Consider the following 18,824-nt stretch of genomic DNA (forward strand, 5'->3'; position numbering starts at 1 on the left):
GGTGGGAGTGGGGTGGGCAGGGGGAGGTGTGGAGATGAGGCTGCCAATACACTACATGCTAAAGACCCCCTACGGAGCCCTGTTACTTTCAGCCTGCTGGCTTTGACAGAACAATGCAGAAATTGATCAGAGATGCTGGCTTTGACAGAGCAATGCAGAAATTGATTAGAGGTAGCCTTTTCACATGACTTAAACTTGTGCAAATTATTCCCTGTAACAATGATGTAATATCTCATCTGCCTAGACTAAATCTTCATATTAACACACAGCCACTCTCCTTCTCTCCAAATTATTTCTGTGGGGCAGAAGTAAAAGACCAGCATGGCTTAGTGTAGACAGATGCCTCCAACCACCACCTAGTCACCGTGTAGGTATGGATGCTCTCCCCCTCCGCTGCACCTCGGCTGCTGCTGTGGCTTGGATCGGGTATGTGTCTCAGGGGTGTGAAGTCTAGAGCCTCCACCATCAAGCACATACCTCTGTGGTGGCAGCAGATGCCAGCAAGCTATGCCCTGGGACCCTTGTCCTCCATCGCAGAGAACGCCCGTTGTGTAAGAGGCTTTCCTAAGGGTGTTGCTCTTCACACCCTTGCTATGATTGGCTGCATGCAAATCAGTAAACCCTAAGATGCCAATCCCACCTGTGTTAACTATGCCTGCTGGCTCTATTACTCCACCTGCCTGTCTATGTAGGTTTTCGGACATGAAATGTGTCAACCTGAACATGTTGACGTCATAAGTTGTGACAGCCTCTAATCAGACAGCAGCTATCATGTATTGGTCCTGATCATCTGGCTATGCCCTTAAGGTCATAATTCATATACTGTGACACCAGTGAGCAGGAGAGAGAGTTAGGATTTCTTCAGCTCCTATGTATGTCTGATAGAGCCTCACACACATAACCTCACATAATACTCATCAACGTTATGAGACAAATAACACCACCCTTATTTTTATACATAATAGATCGAGGTTCAAAGAGGTGGAAGAATTTGCCTGGGTTCATTTAACTAATCTGAGACTTGACTCCAGGTCCGTGCTCCCTCCGCCCAAGGCGCCCGTCACAGTCCTTCAGCACACTTACTCCCTTTCTGATGCCATCCCATCCACCACCACATCCAACTGCTGAACCACAGCTGTGGACACATTATTAACTGAATTCTCTCCAGAAAAGGCAGGTCGAAAGAAAAGGTGGATTGGCAGGGAAGAGTTTCTCAGTCAATAAGAAAGTATGTTCACCAGTCAGTACAAGAAAGAAAAAAAAAGTTTAAAAAAGCGGCAGCTTGCTCATCGTTTCCATACAGTTTTATTTGCAATTTGCTGGAACCACGGAGAACAATCGGCAGGTACACATGTTGCTTCTGGGAACAGCATTCAACTGCAGATGCTTTTCCGACCAAAGAGCAGGGCTACAGGCGGCCCTCACACCCAGTGCTGCGCTGCACGGAGGGCCGTGCTGAAAGTTCTCAAGGACTGGTGAGTCCCCCTCATGGCCAGAAGGAGCGACCCGGCTTCGGCTTCGTGGCCGGCATCCCGCAGGTGTCTGCCCAGCTCCTCCGCATCCCAGCGCCCTTGCTGGAGGCCGGCCAAGAGGTGGTCAACAATACACGGATAGAAGGGAGTGGAGACGCACTTCACCAGTAGCTTGGCATCCAGGAGCAGGGAAAGAAGTTCTTGGTCACAGTTGGAATCATTCACCTTTAAGAAATAAGACAGGCACAGCATGAGGGGGTGTCTGCTTTGCCTGCCTCCCCATCGGACCCCTCACTCTCCACTGGGCTGCCTTCATCATCATTCATGGCTTGGCCTGTGTTTAAAAGCATGTAGGTCACAGACTGGGATACAGACGTGGGCTCCACTTAACATAAGAAACAATCCCATGCCAAGAACCCCACTGGAATAATCGCTACAGCTTCCAGATATTGGACAAGCATTACTTCACCAAGGCCTTCTGACTCAACCCCAGGACTGGCACTTTTACCTCCCAGGTGAGATAAGGAAACAGGTGTGAGAACTTTGCTTAACATCGTAGCCAGTGTTGTAGAGCCAGATTATAAATTTGGGTCAGTCTTGAATTCAAAGCCTATGCTCTTAACAATCACATTTACTGTTTCATTTGTACTTTCACCGTGATCCACATTCTTTAACTCCGTATCTTTCTTTAATATAAATACACATGACAATTTTTTTTTTTTTTTTTTTTTCAGAACAAGAGAACCTGTTTTGTACTCCACTGAGAAAAGAGTATGTCCCTCAAGCCCACTGGTACAAATAAGATCACCAACAGTGTGGTTTTAAGCTGTTCTTGCTCAAGCCTCTAGGAAAATCAGTACTGATCTCAACTTTGAAAAAAATAGTTTAACAGGTTCTTTCAGTTTGCATATTCCCTATCCTTCTCCCTGGTCTTGTCTTCCAAATATATGTATTATTTTCAATATTTTTGTAAAGAATCAAGTCCACACTGATCATATCGCCAAAATTCGGAGCTTCTCACTTACATTGGGGTATCATAAGGCAGATCCCTGACAGACCTTTCTTAATGTTATTGTGTACTTTTAATAATTTGGATTGAAGGACTCTCAGAAGTAATGTCAAAGCCAGTTAACTAATGTTTAGACCACCTATATTATGCAATTGTACACAATGTACTCTTCGTGAATGTTCTGTGACAAGGAAGAAAGGCTACTGAAGATGTGAAGGTCAACTGTGTCTACTGACTACAAGAATTAAAGCAAGAGCATAAAAGCTCCTGTCCACTAGCAGATAGCGTGAATCTTTCCTACCACCCATAGGGGTCATTCAAAACCCGATGTGCGTATCAGCTCCAATGCCATCTTCTTGCTGACATTTTCTTTAACTCTCTTGGACAATGCTTGGGAGTACAGCCAGGGATTCCTCCGACCTCCATACTCTCAACAGCCCTGAGATCTGCCACTTCATGTTGTATGACAGTAATTTTACTTATTTTTTGAGATGGAGTTTCAGTCTTGTTGCCCAAGCTGGATTTATTTATTTATTTAGACAAAGTTTCACTCTTGTTGCCCACGCTAGAGTGCAGTGGTGCAATCTCAACTCACTGCAACCTCCGCCTCCCAGGTTCAAGCGATTCTCGTGCCTCAGCCTCCCAAGTAGCTGGGATTACAGATGCATGCCACCGTGCCTGGCTAATTTTTTGTAATTATTAGAGACAGGTGTTCACCATGTTGGTCAGGCTGGTCTCGAACTCCTGACGTCAGGTGATCCACCCGCCTCGGTCTTCCAAAATGCTGGGATGACAGACATTAGCCACCGTGCCCAGCCAGCATGATAGTAATTTGCATGTAATTTGTAGTAATTTGGGAAATTCTTGAGGGTACAAAAGTTTTATCATTTATCTATTTCAGCACCCCATTTCATTAATATTTGTTAAACGGCTTAGTGAACCTACATTATTAAGCTTTGTCACATTTTTGTAAACTACACAAGTACAGGATAAAGACCCTATCTCACAAAGAGACTGAATAAAACTAGACTCTAGAAGAGAAGAAGCTCTCTGCAAACCCTCAGCGTCTTTTCTCTGGCCTCTCATTTCATGAACACTTACACAGCCCGCCTTTGACCCAAAAGACACTTAGACTGAAGTCCATTTGTCTTTGTTTTTGTTTTTAGGAGCTAGATGACAGAAAAAGCCACTGGTTCAAAGGACTTGCTTTTGTGCTGGAAGGGGCACGGAGCTCTGACTTCTCGCTGGGGCTACCTATGAGTTCTGAATGTCTTCTTTTCGTCCCTCTTCTCTCCCTGTCTCTTCATACCTAGCAAACAAGATCTCAGCCCCACAGAGCTCCTTCCTCAGCAGCACAGTTTCTTCGTGCCAGAACCCTGAGAGGCCCTTTAAGTTTTCAGACATCCCTTCAAGACAGTTCTCGCCTCCTCTGACAGAGGCAGGTTCAGTGAGGTCAGGTGTCACCCAGTTGCTACATGGCAGAGTGGCCAGGAAGCCCATGTCTCAGGCTAGTTGACTTGTTTGTTCCCCTCCAGAACACGAGTTCCTATGAAGCTGAGATCTCGTCTCTTCTGTTCACCCTTGTAACGCCATGTCCAGAATGGGTGGCCACATGCTAGGAGCTAAGCCAGATTTGGAATGAATGAATACCCAAGTGAATGAATAACTCCAAAGCTCACATTCTTTTAGTCTATGTGGCTTCCTCCTCCCACATGCATGCACATGCTAATGCGTGCACACACACAGGGCGTCTGAGTTACTGTATGTGTTATCTTGGTAAATCCTTCAAAACAAAGAATCCCCTGACCTAACCCAGCAGGAGAGAACAGAGTGTGTGCCAGGATGCTGCAGGCACACGTTTGATAAGATACATAGATAAAAGGCTCAGAATCTCAACACTGCAGGGCAATTCTTTCTTTGTTGCCCTGAATACGTTTTCTAGGCTAAGACATCTTTATTATTCTTCCAGTTCACTCACTAACCCTCCCTCTGGGAGGCTGACAAGACTCCTAGAGAGGGAGTGATGGATTCTTCCAGCCTGAGGAAGGGACGGGTTCTGTTAACGCCTGCGGCCAGGGCTCCTCTCATTCCCTTCATAGTTTGTGTTTCTATCCAGTGCAACCCAAATCCTTCCTGTGTTTCTGGCTGGATATACTCAGCTTTTCAGAAGCTGCTCACATCCTGGCATGGAGGGTAAGAGGTGCAGAAGGGCAGGGCAGGCTGTCTTCTCTCCAAAAGCCTGCTGCTTGCCGTCTTGGCTGAGAATGCCTAAGGCTAAAGACACGGAAATAAATGCGCGCTTCCCCTTGGCCCTGGCCCGCTCTGAGGTTCCCTAAAGAAAGATAAGGGTCTGGGTTTGCTGACCTGCACTGAGCTTGGGCAGTGAGTAGGGAAAGGCTGGGAGGAATTTTGGGTTTGGCTTCCCGTAAAATCAAGTGCTGGAAAAACAGGGTAGGTGACTTTATCTTATTTCCTTTCCCTGACACTCTACCTGGGCCTGGCTCTTTGTAAGAAACACAGAATGGTCAGAGAACACTTCATACTTGTCAGCTGCAAGGGAAACACTGCATTGATAAGCTTTCTGTGCCTATTTGGGAACAAAATAGAGAACAAAAGAATAAAGAAAGAGATGGCCTTTGTAACGACCCATTCCAACAGGTACACTTTAAAGCAGAGTCCAAGGTTCAGAGAAGGAACAGGTCACAGACAGCCGAGATGTTCCTTGCCACATACCAGGCCCCTGTGTCAGGCTGCCAAGGCCAGACTGAATCACCCATCAGCACAGCCGAGTGTCCCAAAGCACTCTCTGGCACTGTGACATTTGCACCACACTGCTGAGTTGCTAGGTGAATTTGTTAAGCCTCAAGCTGTCTTTGTTTTTTCTTGTCTTTAACTAAAATTTGTACTAAACGTACTAAAACTCTAGTACTATCAACCACAGAAGCCTGGAACTCTCTGACCACCCATTATTCATTCTAACCTACTTTTCCTTTTTGAAATAAAAAGAAAAAAGTGGAAATAATTGGAAAAAGACATGCCATCTTCTTGCTAACATTTTTCTAACTCTCTTGGCCAAGCCGATTCCTCCTTCCTCCATGCTCCCAGGACACCTGAGGTCTGCCTCTTCAGGCTGTATGGCGCTAATTTGTATGTCATCCGTATCTGGACCACCACAAGAGAATTATTTCACCCTCCTTTCCTCTCGAGTACTGTCCATGTGCATAGATTTTTTCCCACAGTTAATCATAAGACATTTGTATTCGACTTTTCTCATTATATGCTAAGAATTTTGTAATTGTTTTTATAGTTTTTAGTCTTAAAAATTTTAATGGCTGCAAAATAGTTGTTATAAGTTATTTTACTTCTATAAATATTTCAGCCATTTTAAATTGTTTGATAGTCCTGAAACACTATCATGAATGATTTTTATGCACACACTTTCTTCTTCATCAAAATGATCTGCATAGGATAAGTTACCAGGTGAGGTATTACTGGAGTGCTACGGACCGACCTGTGTCCCTGCACACATTCATATGTTGAAGCCCTTACCCCCAGTACCTCACAATGTGGCTGTATTTACAGAGAGGGACTTTAAAGAGGAAATTAAGGTAAAATGAGGTCGTTAGGATGGACTCCAATATAACTGGGGTCCTCTTAAGAAGCGAAGACAGGACATGCACATGAAGCAAGGGTCAACCACGTGAGGACAGAGTGACAAGGGGGCCATAGACACGTCAAGGAGAGAGGCCTCGGAAGAAACCAACCCTGTTCACACCTTGACATCAGACTTCTGGTCTCCAAAACTGTGGGAAGATACACTTCTCTTGTTTAAGTCACTTAGTCTGTGGCACTTTGGTAGGGTAATATGTGCAAATTAATATATCAGGAAAAGTATCTGAAACATTCTTTTGGCTCTAAACGTGAATGTAAGAACAACCACACAACGATGTCAACTGTGTCAGCTTACAGTGGTGACAGTGTAGGAAAGCATCAGTGTCATGTCATGAACTTCTCAGCTTTAGAGGTTAATATTTTGAAAAGAAAAGAATCATCTGCTGATTTAGGAGACAGGTAATGGTACCTCAAGGTTGCTTTAATTTGACTTTGTTTATTTGCAAGAATGAATTTATCCATAAATTTCCTATCATTTTTATTTTTTGTTTAGGGAAGAATCAATCATTCACTCATTTAGGAGAGTTATAACAGCTTTCCACTCTTTCACATGTGAAGGATTCTCTGTATAACTGAAATCTTAACCCTGATTTTTGGTATCACGAACATTCTAACCTATTATTTACAATTCTGTTTCGGTTACTTTTTATTGTACAGAAGTTTTACACTTTTATATTGTCAGGAAAGGATCTACTCCTTTAAGACTTATTCTATTGCTTTAGCTTTCAGAGGTTACAATACTTCAAAGGAACTGATATATATTCTTGTTATATTTTCTGACTTTTAACAATATTTAATTCTTAAATTGATCAGGAATTGACTTTGGTATATGATCATGGAAAATGACACAGCCCTGTCAGTGAGTTGACTGGTGCTTAAAGGGCATTAGAAAGAAAATGTATTCTGTCATTTTTGGATGCAGTTTGGATGTGAGAAATAAATATGAGATGAGTCCAGAGGATTAGTTGACTTAATTCCCCTGATCAAATAACTTTAAATTACAGCGAGAGACAGTCTGGTGCTATGAAAAGAAGACAGGCTTTTGGGTTAGAGACACATTTTCAATCCTGGTTCTGTCACTGAACAGCGGTATGACCTTGTTAAGGACGATCTCTCTGAGTTCCAGTTTCCACATCAGAAATACAGACTGTCTGTGAGGGCTGGGAATAACACAAGCTTTCAAGTGCCCAGCACAATGCCAGAGCAGAGTCCAGGTTCAGTAAACAGCTGATGTTAATACAGCCAAACAAATCATGAAAAAAGGATTTTCCAGAAAGGGAAGGGCTTATATATATCAGAGGATGAGTAAAATGCTTGCTATCTCTGTCAGAGATTGTTTTGTGTGTGTCAGCAATTAATTTTTGAGAATAAATGATACTTTACAGATCTTGGAAAAGAAATCTATTAAAGCACAAAGCACTGCTGTCTTCCAAGCCATTATAATGTTATCTGCTTAATTCCTCTTTCAACAATAGGTAATGAACCTTTTCTGATTTAAAATCTTTGATTTCTATGGATCTATACCAAGCTAAGAATAATTACAATAATGAAGAAAGCTGAAATTCCAGAAGCATAATGCATGCAGGACCTCATTTCATTTACTTTAAAGATGATTATTTAATATCATTTCACTGTTTACTTTAGGGAAACATATTTGTCCTGTTCTCATATTACTATTACTAATAAAAGTTATTAGAAATATCAACCATAAGAGTAGAAAAATAAAAGAACAACGTAAGTATATACTTGGGAAAAATGCCTGTAATTTACATATTCCGTATTTAGTTGAATATGATATTCAGATTCCATTTTTTCAGCATACCATCAGTTTAATAGAATATTAAATGGCATGGCACTTAATATTACTTCTGAAACCAAAACTATGACAAATCATCTGTTCATAATCTAACAACAAGAGGGAGAAAATCTTTGAAAATCCAAGCTTGATCACCTCTGTTTCTTAGTTTTGTATAATTATGCCAGTTTCACACATGCTTTTCTGAAAATCTTGACAGTTCTTTACCTCTGTGACCAAACCCAAGAGGGCTCTGAATCTGGCTAGTTCCACACGCCATACCCGCCTCCTTGCCACATTGGTTAACTCCTGTGTTATTATTTCACATGTCAATCTCTCTGTGAGATAATTCCTTTAAGCACAGTGACAGTAATATTTTATCTCATCTTTACAAACATCTTACCTATTCCTCACTTCACACACAGTGCCAGGCTGTGCCCATGGGTGCTTGATATGTCTATTCATACCAAGTAAGTTAACTAACCACCCCTGCTGTTTAGGAATCTAGGCTGACCCGGAGAGTGAGCTGCCTATCACTGGACTCATCCAGCTAAGATCTCTGGGAGATGCTGTTGCAGAGATTCCTTTACCAAGAAAACCGAGCACAGGCTAAGGATGACTGACAGGAGGTGCACATCAGATCTCAGTATGCTCAGGTTAAAATGATAGTTCGAAATAAGTAGACATACCCACAATTTTGACAAAAGAGCCTGGCACTCAAAGACCCCAAAGAACAGTGATTGTTCAAAGAGGCCAGTTCAGCACCAACTGGTATCTGGAAGAGTAAAGGCAAGTCCTCACTCGGTTCCTGAAATCATTTCGCTCACTTCAACCTAACCTGGTGTGGATACACTTAGAGAAAAACCAACTGACATTAGTATTAACACCAAAGAAGGACTCCGAAGACACCAAATGAGGCTGTTAGGACCCTAACTCAATATGCCTGCTATCATGGCCCACAGAGGCAAGAGGGAAAGTGTGTGAAACCTGAGCTAGGCAAGGAGAAGGCAATACTGAGGGAGCACTACAGGTGGAAGAGACACTCACTAGGGAGGTCCTGGCTGGAAACCTGCATAGAGTTAAAAGGGAACAAAGACAGGAAGGTTTCCTGGTTTTGTATAAATATGCCGATTTCACACATGCTTCTCTGAAAATCTTTATGATTCTCTCCCCAGCCTGGACACTGGCCACTGTAAATAATGCTGGAAGATTCTGGTGCTTTCATGGCAAGATTACAGGGGACAGGAATCACATTTATCAAATATGTGAAGAGCTGTCATTGGAAGGAGGACTTTACTAATCTGAGAAAATCCCCAGGGCAGGACTAAGGTCAATGTGTTTAAGATAAAGGGGTGCAAGTTTCATTTAAGAGGTGCTCTCGTGTCAGGATCTCACCCAAAATGGCACAGAGCCCCCAGCAGTGCTTAGCAGAAGCCTGAGGGAGCAAGTGGGCTTCAAAAGGAAGTACAGTTAGGTGAGCTGCTGGACTAGGTCTGCTCTATCCTTTGGCAGAGCTAATATTATATGCCTCAAGCTGCTCTGAACAACTTCAGGCCTCTGTAGAAATAACCCTTTTCCAATGTAATAAAGCCCTACTACTTACATTGAAAGCAGAAGCACGGTTGAGTATAGACTTTGAATGTTAGGTCTGGGGTTTACATTTCAGCTCTGGCTTCTTACTAGCTGTGTGACCCCTGAGTGAGCCTCAGTGTTTTCATCTGTGAAACCAAAATAATGTCTTCTCATAGGATCATTAAGATAAAGAGAGAATGTGCCTTTTATAGTACTTGGCAAAGACATGCGATTTGAAAGATGGTAATTATTGGCATCAAGGTGAAACCCTTAATTAGGTGCTAGAGGACCTAAACTCTTATAACCCCATGAATTACTGTTTTAACAGACAGCATAGCTCAGGACAACCCCTGGGATGAGGGATGCCCTAGAGGCACTGAGCAGTACCAAAGAGGAGGGAGCAGTGAAGAGTAAGAGCCATTACAAATCGGTAATGTTCAGTATACAAAACAGTTATCAATATGTATCTGCTTACTTTGATGAATAAGTCAAGAGGCTTCCATCCAAATAGAGAATACTCCAGAGATGTGAGTCAAACACATCAGGAGCATCACCCTTCTTAGAATAAGGTTTTGAAAGTGAGCTCTCAATCTTACTGAGAGTGATGGAGAAGGTAATCCAGAAGTCTATACCATGCAAGGTTTTAATTATTCATCATCACTACAATCTCAAGGAAGGACTTTCCATTTCTGGCCCAGGAAAGAGGCTGTTGGCCCTTTATAAAAGGTTACAAGCACCAGAGGTCTGCAATTTCAGAAAAGCTTGGAGAAGGAAATGAGTACTACTGCTGGAGGAAAAGCCAGTGCTATCTCTGGCATCAGCACTTAAGCATCATCCTTTTAACTGTAAACACCTATAAAACTGTCAGCATGTTACAATGAACAGCAAAATAATATCTGCTATCAGCAAACAAGTGGGGGTGTTTTTCCACTTAGATCTGCACATGGGGCAGGAGAGACTGCTCTCAGAGGAGTGCCTTTGCCAGGTATTTTTCTTTTAATGACAATAAAAACTACTGTCAACAACTAATAAGGGGAAAACTGAAGTTATTGATGAACTCAAGCACCCTGCTAATGGACATGGTGAACAGCAAAATAAAAACAACAAAAGGGGTTTAACAGTTTTCATCGCAATACCAAGGATGACTTGAAAACGGCTAAACATGAGTGCTGCCAAAACGCCCACTCAAACTCTTCCCTTAGAAAAGTGTAAACACAGCCCTTTAATGGCGTTGGAAGAGCAATGATGAATTATAGTGATTTCATATTTTATTTATGTAGCATTTTTAAATGATACAATTATAGATATGGAGAACAGGTTAGCAGTTGCCAGGGGTTGTTCAGGAGGTGGAGAGGAAGAAGGTGGTTGTGGCTATAAGGACAGCATGAGAGATCCTTGTGTCCCATACCTTGACTGCAGTTAGTAATCACACGAAGTTACAGGTGACAATGTCACATGGAGACAGACAGACAGACAGACAGACATACACACACACACACACACACACACTGTCTGCCAAACTCATAAACTCTGTACAGTGTCTACAGATTCTATCAATGTCAACAACCAGGTCATAATATTGCAGGCGAGTATCTCTTATCCAAAACGCTTGAGATCAGAAGTGTCTGTTTGTTTTTCCAGATTTTGGAATATTTGCATTACATTTACTTGTTAAGTATTCCTAATCTGAAAATCTGAAGTCTGAAATTTGAAATGCTCTAAGGAGCATTTCATTTGAATGTCATGTTGGTGTTCAAAAAGTGTTGAATTTGGGGCCATTTTGGGCTTCTGGATTACAGGTGTTCAACCTATATACTACAGTTACGAAAGATGTCACCACTGAGGGAAACTGGGTGAAAAATACGAGACCGTGTTATATTATCTCTTACAACGCAACGTGAATTTAAAATTATTTCAAAAAGCTAAAAAACAATTTTTAAATGGAAAACTCTGTAAAACCTTAGCTCTTTGGGAAATGCAAAAAGTCCAAAGACACTTAGCATTTTTGTGGGGGACACATTTTTATGGCACAGATGGGCCAGCCCAATGTGAGCATTCAAATTGGTGCAGAGAAGTCACAGTTGTCTCATTACTCAATTTCTAAAAGGAAGGACCTGAATGGTAGGCAAGTGACTCATCTCAGCAATTTATACCTGTGGCTTTGATTCTTGGATCCGAAGGGCACAGACGTTTTGTGCACTATCATCACAACCACAGGCAAACTACTCAGTCTGCAGAGCAGTTTCAAAACCACAGGCTTCGCACCATGCAGCACATCTAACATGCAGACTGAAGTGTTACGGAAGTAAATCAGTGCCATATTAAAGGGACTTGGGCACTGTAGTGTTACCATTTAGTTTCTTATTTTGATAGTTACTGTGTACATATGTGCGGGGAGGTACTGTTGTCTGGGTGGTAAGATTAGTTAGCAGTTAGGGACCCCCTGTTCTAGTTGCAGTTCTGATGGATGTATTTGAGATAAAGAATCTTTAAAATGAAAACTGATACACTTTGCCCATGGAATCCAGGAGTACATCAAGAGAGCTCCATGTATGATGAATGTGGAAAGGCAATGTATAATACATCACTGTTTTATTCTAAAAGAGGCCCCTTGGCAAATTTTTGTGAGAATGCGTAACACAGAGTATGAGGGTGGGGAGGGAAAAAAATGCACTGAGAATTTGCAGAAGTTTTCTCTTCTTCCCAGTTTCTCGGATTTACAAGAAAGAACTGGCTAAGAAAAAAACTCATTGTAATTCTGTTTCACATAAATTCTCCAAGTTATGCAACTTTCATTTTAGCACACATAGGTGGGAGGGCTACCAAAAGACAAGTCCCCTTGATTTGCTACTTTAGTCAAGGTCCCAAAGAGGCCTCTGTTCCAATTAATTATTGGTGACCAGGTAGGGTATTCACAAAACCCTTGCAGGAGCTTTTACATTATTTTAAAAACATATCTAAATGAATAAAGGCATTTGATTTTCTCATTTTGTTCACAATGGTTACTTCCAAATACAATTATATTCTGCTTTCTGTAACTATTTACCTTTCTGTACCCTTTTTCACTAAGAAAGCTTTGTATCAATGATATCTTTTCATCAACCTTTTTACTGTCTTGGGTAGCAAGCATCTATCTCCGCTTTAGATTTTCCTTCCTTCTCCGGCCTCTAGAGGATATCCTGGCAAATTTTTGTTTAAAAAATAGTGTGTGTATATATATATGTAATATATATATATATATATATATACACACACACACAATATAAAATTATGTATGTGTGCAAGTATGTATATGTGTATAGTGTGTATACTCAAACAGACGCACATACACTTCTAATGAGAGAGTGATCTCCATACAAAAGGGCTTCAGTAAAGATCATACAACATGAGTGTTAAAACACAATCTAAGCTATCTAATCCTAAAGTGGAAAATTTTAAATGAGAAGAGAAAGTTTCTTCCTAATCATAATAACAAGACAACCAGCCTTGAGGGAGAAATCTCAACGTGACTCCAGTACGTTATTCTTCAAGACGAGAAGCTGCTGGGGTGGTTTAGGTTGCCAGAGGAAATAGAGTTTGAGATTTCAGATGGTGCCAGTAAACACTACTTAAAACCACTGTCGTACCTTTAATTAGGGGATAACCAAACACACACATCCACAGATGGAAAATCTGTGTAATGATGGGAGTTCCCTAGACCCAAATTTCAAATAGCAAGAGGACTGCTAGTTCATGACCTCTTTGCTCTTCCTAAGGAGGCTAACATCATGGTTCTCTAGAAAACTGTCTTTTTATTTGGATTTTGTATTCTCTGCACCAAAACACCGAGTCTGGTTCATGGGAAGAGCTTAGTAAATGGTTGTAAAATAAACATACGCTGCTGGGACAAAACAGGAACCACTACCGTGGTCAGAGAATATTGTAGATAGAGCAGTCTTCCATCAACCATGGTGTTATTAAAGTGCCAATTAGTTCCTTTGAAACACGAAAAAGAAAGTAAATTCAACTGGGCCTACCGTAGTGACAGCCGCGATGTGCTCCAGTGCCATGCCGTGCAGACACTCATCTCTGCTCTCGAGAAGAAGTTTCAGAGACGGAAGCAGGAGGGACTGGTTAAGCAGCAGCAGACACAGCTCCTTCACACCCTGAAACCACAGAGCAGGGGTGAGCGAAAGCCCCAGGTCTCACCAGTACCGTTCTGGCTAGATCATTCCACCCTTTTCTACGGCAGCGCACGTGCGTGCGTGCGTACGTATGTGCGTGCGTGCGTGCGTGCGTGCGTGCGTGCGTGCGTGCGTGCGTGCGTGCATAGGTAACGCCACATGAGACCGCACTGAATATACTGAATATGGGGTTTGGAACCCACTTCCCTTGGTTCACAGTAAATTGTGTTCAGATTTCCAAGTTGTCAGATATTCACCTACAACACTTTTTTAATGGCTTTGTAATACTCATTGTACAGATATACTGGTATAATTTACTTTCCTAAACTCTGACAGCCCTAGTTTCCTCATAAGTAAAATGTATGTATTTATAGCTCGTTTGTGGTTTTTGTTTTTGTGTGTGAGAGTTTGTATTGATGAATACAGCATACAATGTTCAGCATAGAGGGTTAATAATAATAAAAAGTATTATCAATTGTTAATATTGTTAACGACCTCTAGTTGTCATCCACTGAAACAAAGGAAATCGGTCAATAAAATATTTTAAAATGTGTCTATCATTCTAATGTCAAAATGAACTAACTCCTTAATATACATAAGACAGTCTATCTTCACGAAAACTGTGTTACAGAAAAATGAAAATGTGTTTGGATCTCCACAGATGTATCTGAATTTTATTCTCAGCCCTTTATTTTACTAACTGAAGCTGTCATCACAGAGCAGGCTTTCATATAGGGCAGCAAATAATCCTTTACAACAAAAGCAAAAAAGAATAAGAATAAGATTTGCAAGCTGTTTTGCCCTGCTGAGCTGTGTTACCATTTGGGTCCTGACTTTAGCTGTAACATAAAGAAGAGGAACACTTTGGTCCAAAAACCAGACAATGAATGACTCTATTACAATAAAGCAAGGGCTGCTCTAAAGAACTGACAATCATTGGCCTCCATGGGACTGATTTTTCTCCTGTGCCATTCAGACAGCAGATCAGAAAGAAAAACTCAAATTTACTATATTTTCAAAATTGCTTTATGTTATTATAGAGCATCAATAAAGTAAGAGATGCAAATAAGCTCCTATTTAAAGCTCAGGATAAAGTTCTCTTTGGAATTCTGCTCATTATAGTTTTTTAGCTTTCACCCAGCACGTCTCTTCTTGAAATCAGCAAGGCCCTCACATTTCAGAGTAGAAGGCTGAGCTACACAAACCTGTGAGACAATGATCAGAAGCAGCAGGGTAGCAGTTTGTAAAATATATTCTTCAAACATTGAGAATTCTAATTCAAAAAAGTACTAAGTGTGCCTTCAAGAACACATGACACAGCGCAGTCTGTGCCAAAGAGAAATGCAGACTTATCACCTGTGATTTCAAAACCTGCAGAAGATATTTGGGAACATGAAACAAGCTCCTGAGGATGACAGTCTGGCCTGGCTGGCCACGTCCTGTGCTCCCCTCCGCCTCTCAGGTCACAGCACGCTCTCCACCTGTGTATCCCACACAGAGTGCTGTGCGGGGCCCCTTCTGACACAACCCACACATTCTGCATCTGCACTGCCCAATACCATAGCCACAAGGCACAAGCTACATTTGAGGTGGGGCTGGTGCAATCAAGGAACTGCATTTTTAATTTTACTTAAAGGTTTTAATTTTAGTAAGCCACATGGGGCCAGTGGCTACCATATTAGGCAGTGTGGCTGCTGGGTGCTGGACTCTCTCACATCTCCAGGTGTTTGCATATAGTGTAACCTTTGCTCTTCTCTGTCTGATTAATCCCGTACTTGCTCTTTAAGTCTCAGTTTTTAAATGCACAGAAACACCGTACTTCCTTTGCAAAAGCACCTTGGAATGTCGCAGGTTAGCACTCTATGTTCTAACTGTACTGTATAAATATTTCCTTCCTTATCTTTTACCTTGTATTCTGGTAGTCATTCATTGGTCTACCTGCCTTGCTTGTGGGCAAGAATATTGTCCCTTCTCTGTATTCTCAACTTGCTTGGTACATGCCATTCCCAAAACTCCTTGTATATAACTCCCCCTCTGAATACACACTTGCTCACTCAATAAGTTATCAGTGATGAGTAAACAAGTATTTCTCAGTGATTTATGATATTTAGACTAAGTATAACACTTGGCTGACCTTGGCTTTCATGACAAATTGTATAGAATAACCTGTGTGCCCCTCTGAACAAGCATAATGGATAAATGGCACACAGTGAGGCAAGGACATCCAAGAATGGAGGAATCCACTTTAGGTGAGCTACTGACTACTTTTCATCTCTTAGCATCCAGTTATTGGCCAAGTACTTACTCTGTCTTTAAGTGCTAAATCCTCTACTATGTTTGTTCGCTATTTTCCCCCTGTGTTGCAAGAGGAAGTTTATTAAGAGATTTACAAAGGGATTTGAGGAACCACAAGAAAGGTCGAAGCGGCAGAGAAAACCACAAAACACCTCATTTGACATGCAGTTCAAAGCTGTCAGACCATCAGGACACAGAACAAGAGAGGCCTTGGATGGAGAGGATTAGGCGGGCCCAGGCTTAGAGCCAGACCACAAAACCAGGTGTTTGTTCTCCCTGTGGACTAGGAGTTATGAAGATACACTGGGGCACTGTTCCCGTGGCCTGACAGTCATGAGAGAAGCAGGACCAGTTCACCAACACACCTTCTGTCCTCACATAATTCTCCTACTGTCCCTGGAGCATCTAGCATCAAAAAGTGTTGCAGGGCCTACAGCAGGAACTAGGGGTACAAGGTGTGCAGGGATTGGTGACGCAGAGACCGAGCGGCTTACTACATGCCCTGGGCATTGCATGGGGGCTGCAAGGCAGCTTGTAGTCCTTGCCCTCCAGCAGGCCTAGAACAGGCTGAGCTCCCATCGCTGCTGCCTGGATGTCCAGAGACCCTGGCACTGCTGCTCCTGTGGCCCCAAGCTGATCACGATCTTGGCCAGCTGGGCCTCCACACTGGCCTCCATGCACTGCACCTGGACCAACTGGGCACTGTAGCAGCTTTGGTTTTGAGTCCTCCAGAGCCTCTGAAGTTGTGCAGGGCCTGCTGTCTGACCTCCAGGGCTCTCACCATACTCCTTGTCTAAGATCTCTACCTAGCAAGGCAGCTGCTCCGAGCTGAACATCATGGATTTGCTACATACTTTGTTTTAATGTGCATCATCTCATTTAATTTCTCCTCAAATCCTTTGAGAAGGGTGTGATCTTAGCCCTACTAATCACATTGGGAAAGCGGAGGTAAAAAGGTTAAATAATTTGAGTGTTATTGCATAACGTGTCTGATTCTAACAATCAAGCTCTTGACATTATCAAAAGTGGCTCAACCCTGATAGAGAACAATCACATTGAGATTTAGAAGCTGGAAATTATTAAGGCCCACGCACGAGCTGGGTGACTTAATTCCACACAATAGACCCAGAGCATCGGTGACTAATTCAAGCTGCACCTCAGCGAAATCATGGACCTTCAGGGTCAGTCACAAATAGCTGAACCTTGGAATTTTAAAACTATAAATGCCAATAAACTGCTTTATGCTAGTTTTTTATTCTACCTACCCCAACTCTTGAGAATGCTTCATATACTACCACAGATACAAGCTGAGAAGGATACATAGCTTTTGAGATTGTGGGACATGGGACCTGTGATAAAGTCACTCATCCTGTTGATGATACTTTCTATCAGGAAAACCATCATGGCCGTAAGTAAGCACGTCCCAGGAGCAACAGCAGGCAGTTACAAAGGCATTCTAGGAAGTCACGAATTTTTTTAAAAGTCTTTAAGTATGGGAGCTTAGTGAAAAACAGGAAATGGAGATGAAAGAAAGATGAGTATTCTTAAGTACCCTGACATAAACAATTAGGCACACACGTCTCCTAAATCATGAAGTAGGGCAACCAAAGGGTACTGAATTTAGGAAAAAAACATAAGTAACATAGTTTTACCACTACAGTGACACAAAACATTGTAGACCTCTGAACGAAACTCTTCAACTTCCAAATGTAGTAAAATAAACTTAACAAGATGCTGCCACTTTTTAATAGTAATGTTTCTTCTTCTGTAACACTTTTAATTCACATTTGAGCACATTTAGCCATCAGGTAAAAACAGTACATACCATTTGCAAATTGCCTCTAATCACAGCATCCTCAGGAAAAAAAATCATCAATGAATGTGCCCCATTGAGAGACAGAAACTGAAGTGGTTTAAGGAAAATGAAGGAAAGTCACTGTGACAAGAGAACTCCTTAAATGATTATCTTTTGTTTCATCAAACTAAACAGAGACATGATAATGACCTACTTTGCAACGGGGTTTGACCCAGTCCCTCCTCTCTCAAACTAAGAGAATTACAGATTTATGAAAGGAAGTGAATTACGTGCTACAATGCTATGGGTGAGGCAATACACAGAGAGCCTCAGCTCATTCTCCTTACAGAATAGACAGAACTAGTGTTCTCCCATCCAGTTTAACCTCTTCTTTCACAGACCAGAAAACAAAGATGCAGAGAGTTTGGTGATTTTCTCCTGTTCACACGGATGTGGCCCAGTTTGGAAGAGGAACAACACAGCTTCCGGCATTATTAGAGCTCTTTCTGTTCTATGTATGATGTTCCCTGCCCTTAAGGGGCTCCCAGTTCTAATGAAGTGGAGAGGCAGGAAATCCCTTTCCATGGTGTGGTATGAAGAGTGCTCTAATAGATGTGTGCTTTAGGTGCTGTGCTATCTTTTCTGATCTCTTAAAAACACTTGGCAACATCAACCAGATGATTCTGAGATCAAATGAGACCACTACAAAGAAACTGAATGTATTACTCTATTCGTCAAAGTACCAACCCCTGGCTGTAGAAGCTTATTGTGGAGCTGAATCATCACAGCTAAACCAGAACTTTTCATTTAACCACCAAGTCATTTTCTGATAGGAAACAGAAAGCACAGCTTCTTACACATTCATCAATAAAAAGAACGCGCTTTTCTTCTATGTACGTAAAATTTAAATGGAATGTTGATGAGAATACTACTGCTGTAGACAGATATGTCTATTACCTATTCCCAGGCGGCTAAAAGATAATACACAACAAGTGGTCCCTGTAGGCTGTTTTGGCACCAGGGACTAGTTTTGTGGAAGAAAATTTTTCCA

The 18,824-nt window shown here is 41.9% G+C and overlaps 1 protein-coding gene across 2 annotated transcripts in view; it reads right to left on the bottom strand.

Annotated features, from left to right (window-relative positions):
• Positions 1 to 1,286: 1,286 nt before the first annotated feature.
• The window catches only part of NBAS (NBAS subunit of NRZ tethering complex), a 381,587-nt gene continuing 364,049 nt past the window's right edge, over positions 1,287 to 18,824 (bottom strand). For both annotated transcript variants that reach the window (XM_017526040.2, XM_017526057.2), the window contains 2 exons: positions 13,537 to 13,665; positions 1,287 to 1,697 (listed from right to left, as the gene is read on the bottom strand). In XM_017526040.2, coding sequence (XP_017381529.1) covers positions 1,422 to 1,697; positions 13,537 to 13,665 — 405 coding nt within the window. In that variant the 3' untranslated portion in view covers positions 1,287 to 1,421. The remainder of the gene's footprint in view (positions 1,698 to 13,536; positions 13,666 to 18,824) is intronic.

Source organism: Cebus imitator, unplaced genomic scaffold (genome assembly GCF_001604975.1).
Source record: "Cebus imitator isolate Cc_AM_T3 unplaced genomic scaffold, Cebus_imitator-1.0 Scaffold1, whole genome shotgun sequence".
Classification (NCBI taxonomy): Eukaryota; Metazoa; Chordata; class Mammalia; order Primates; family Cebidae; genus Cebus; species Cebus imitator.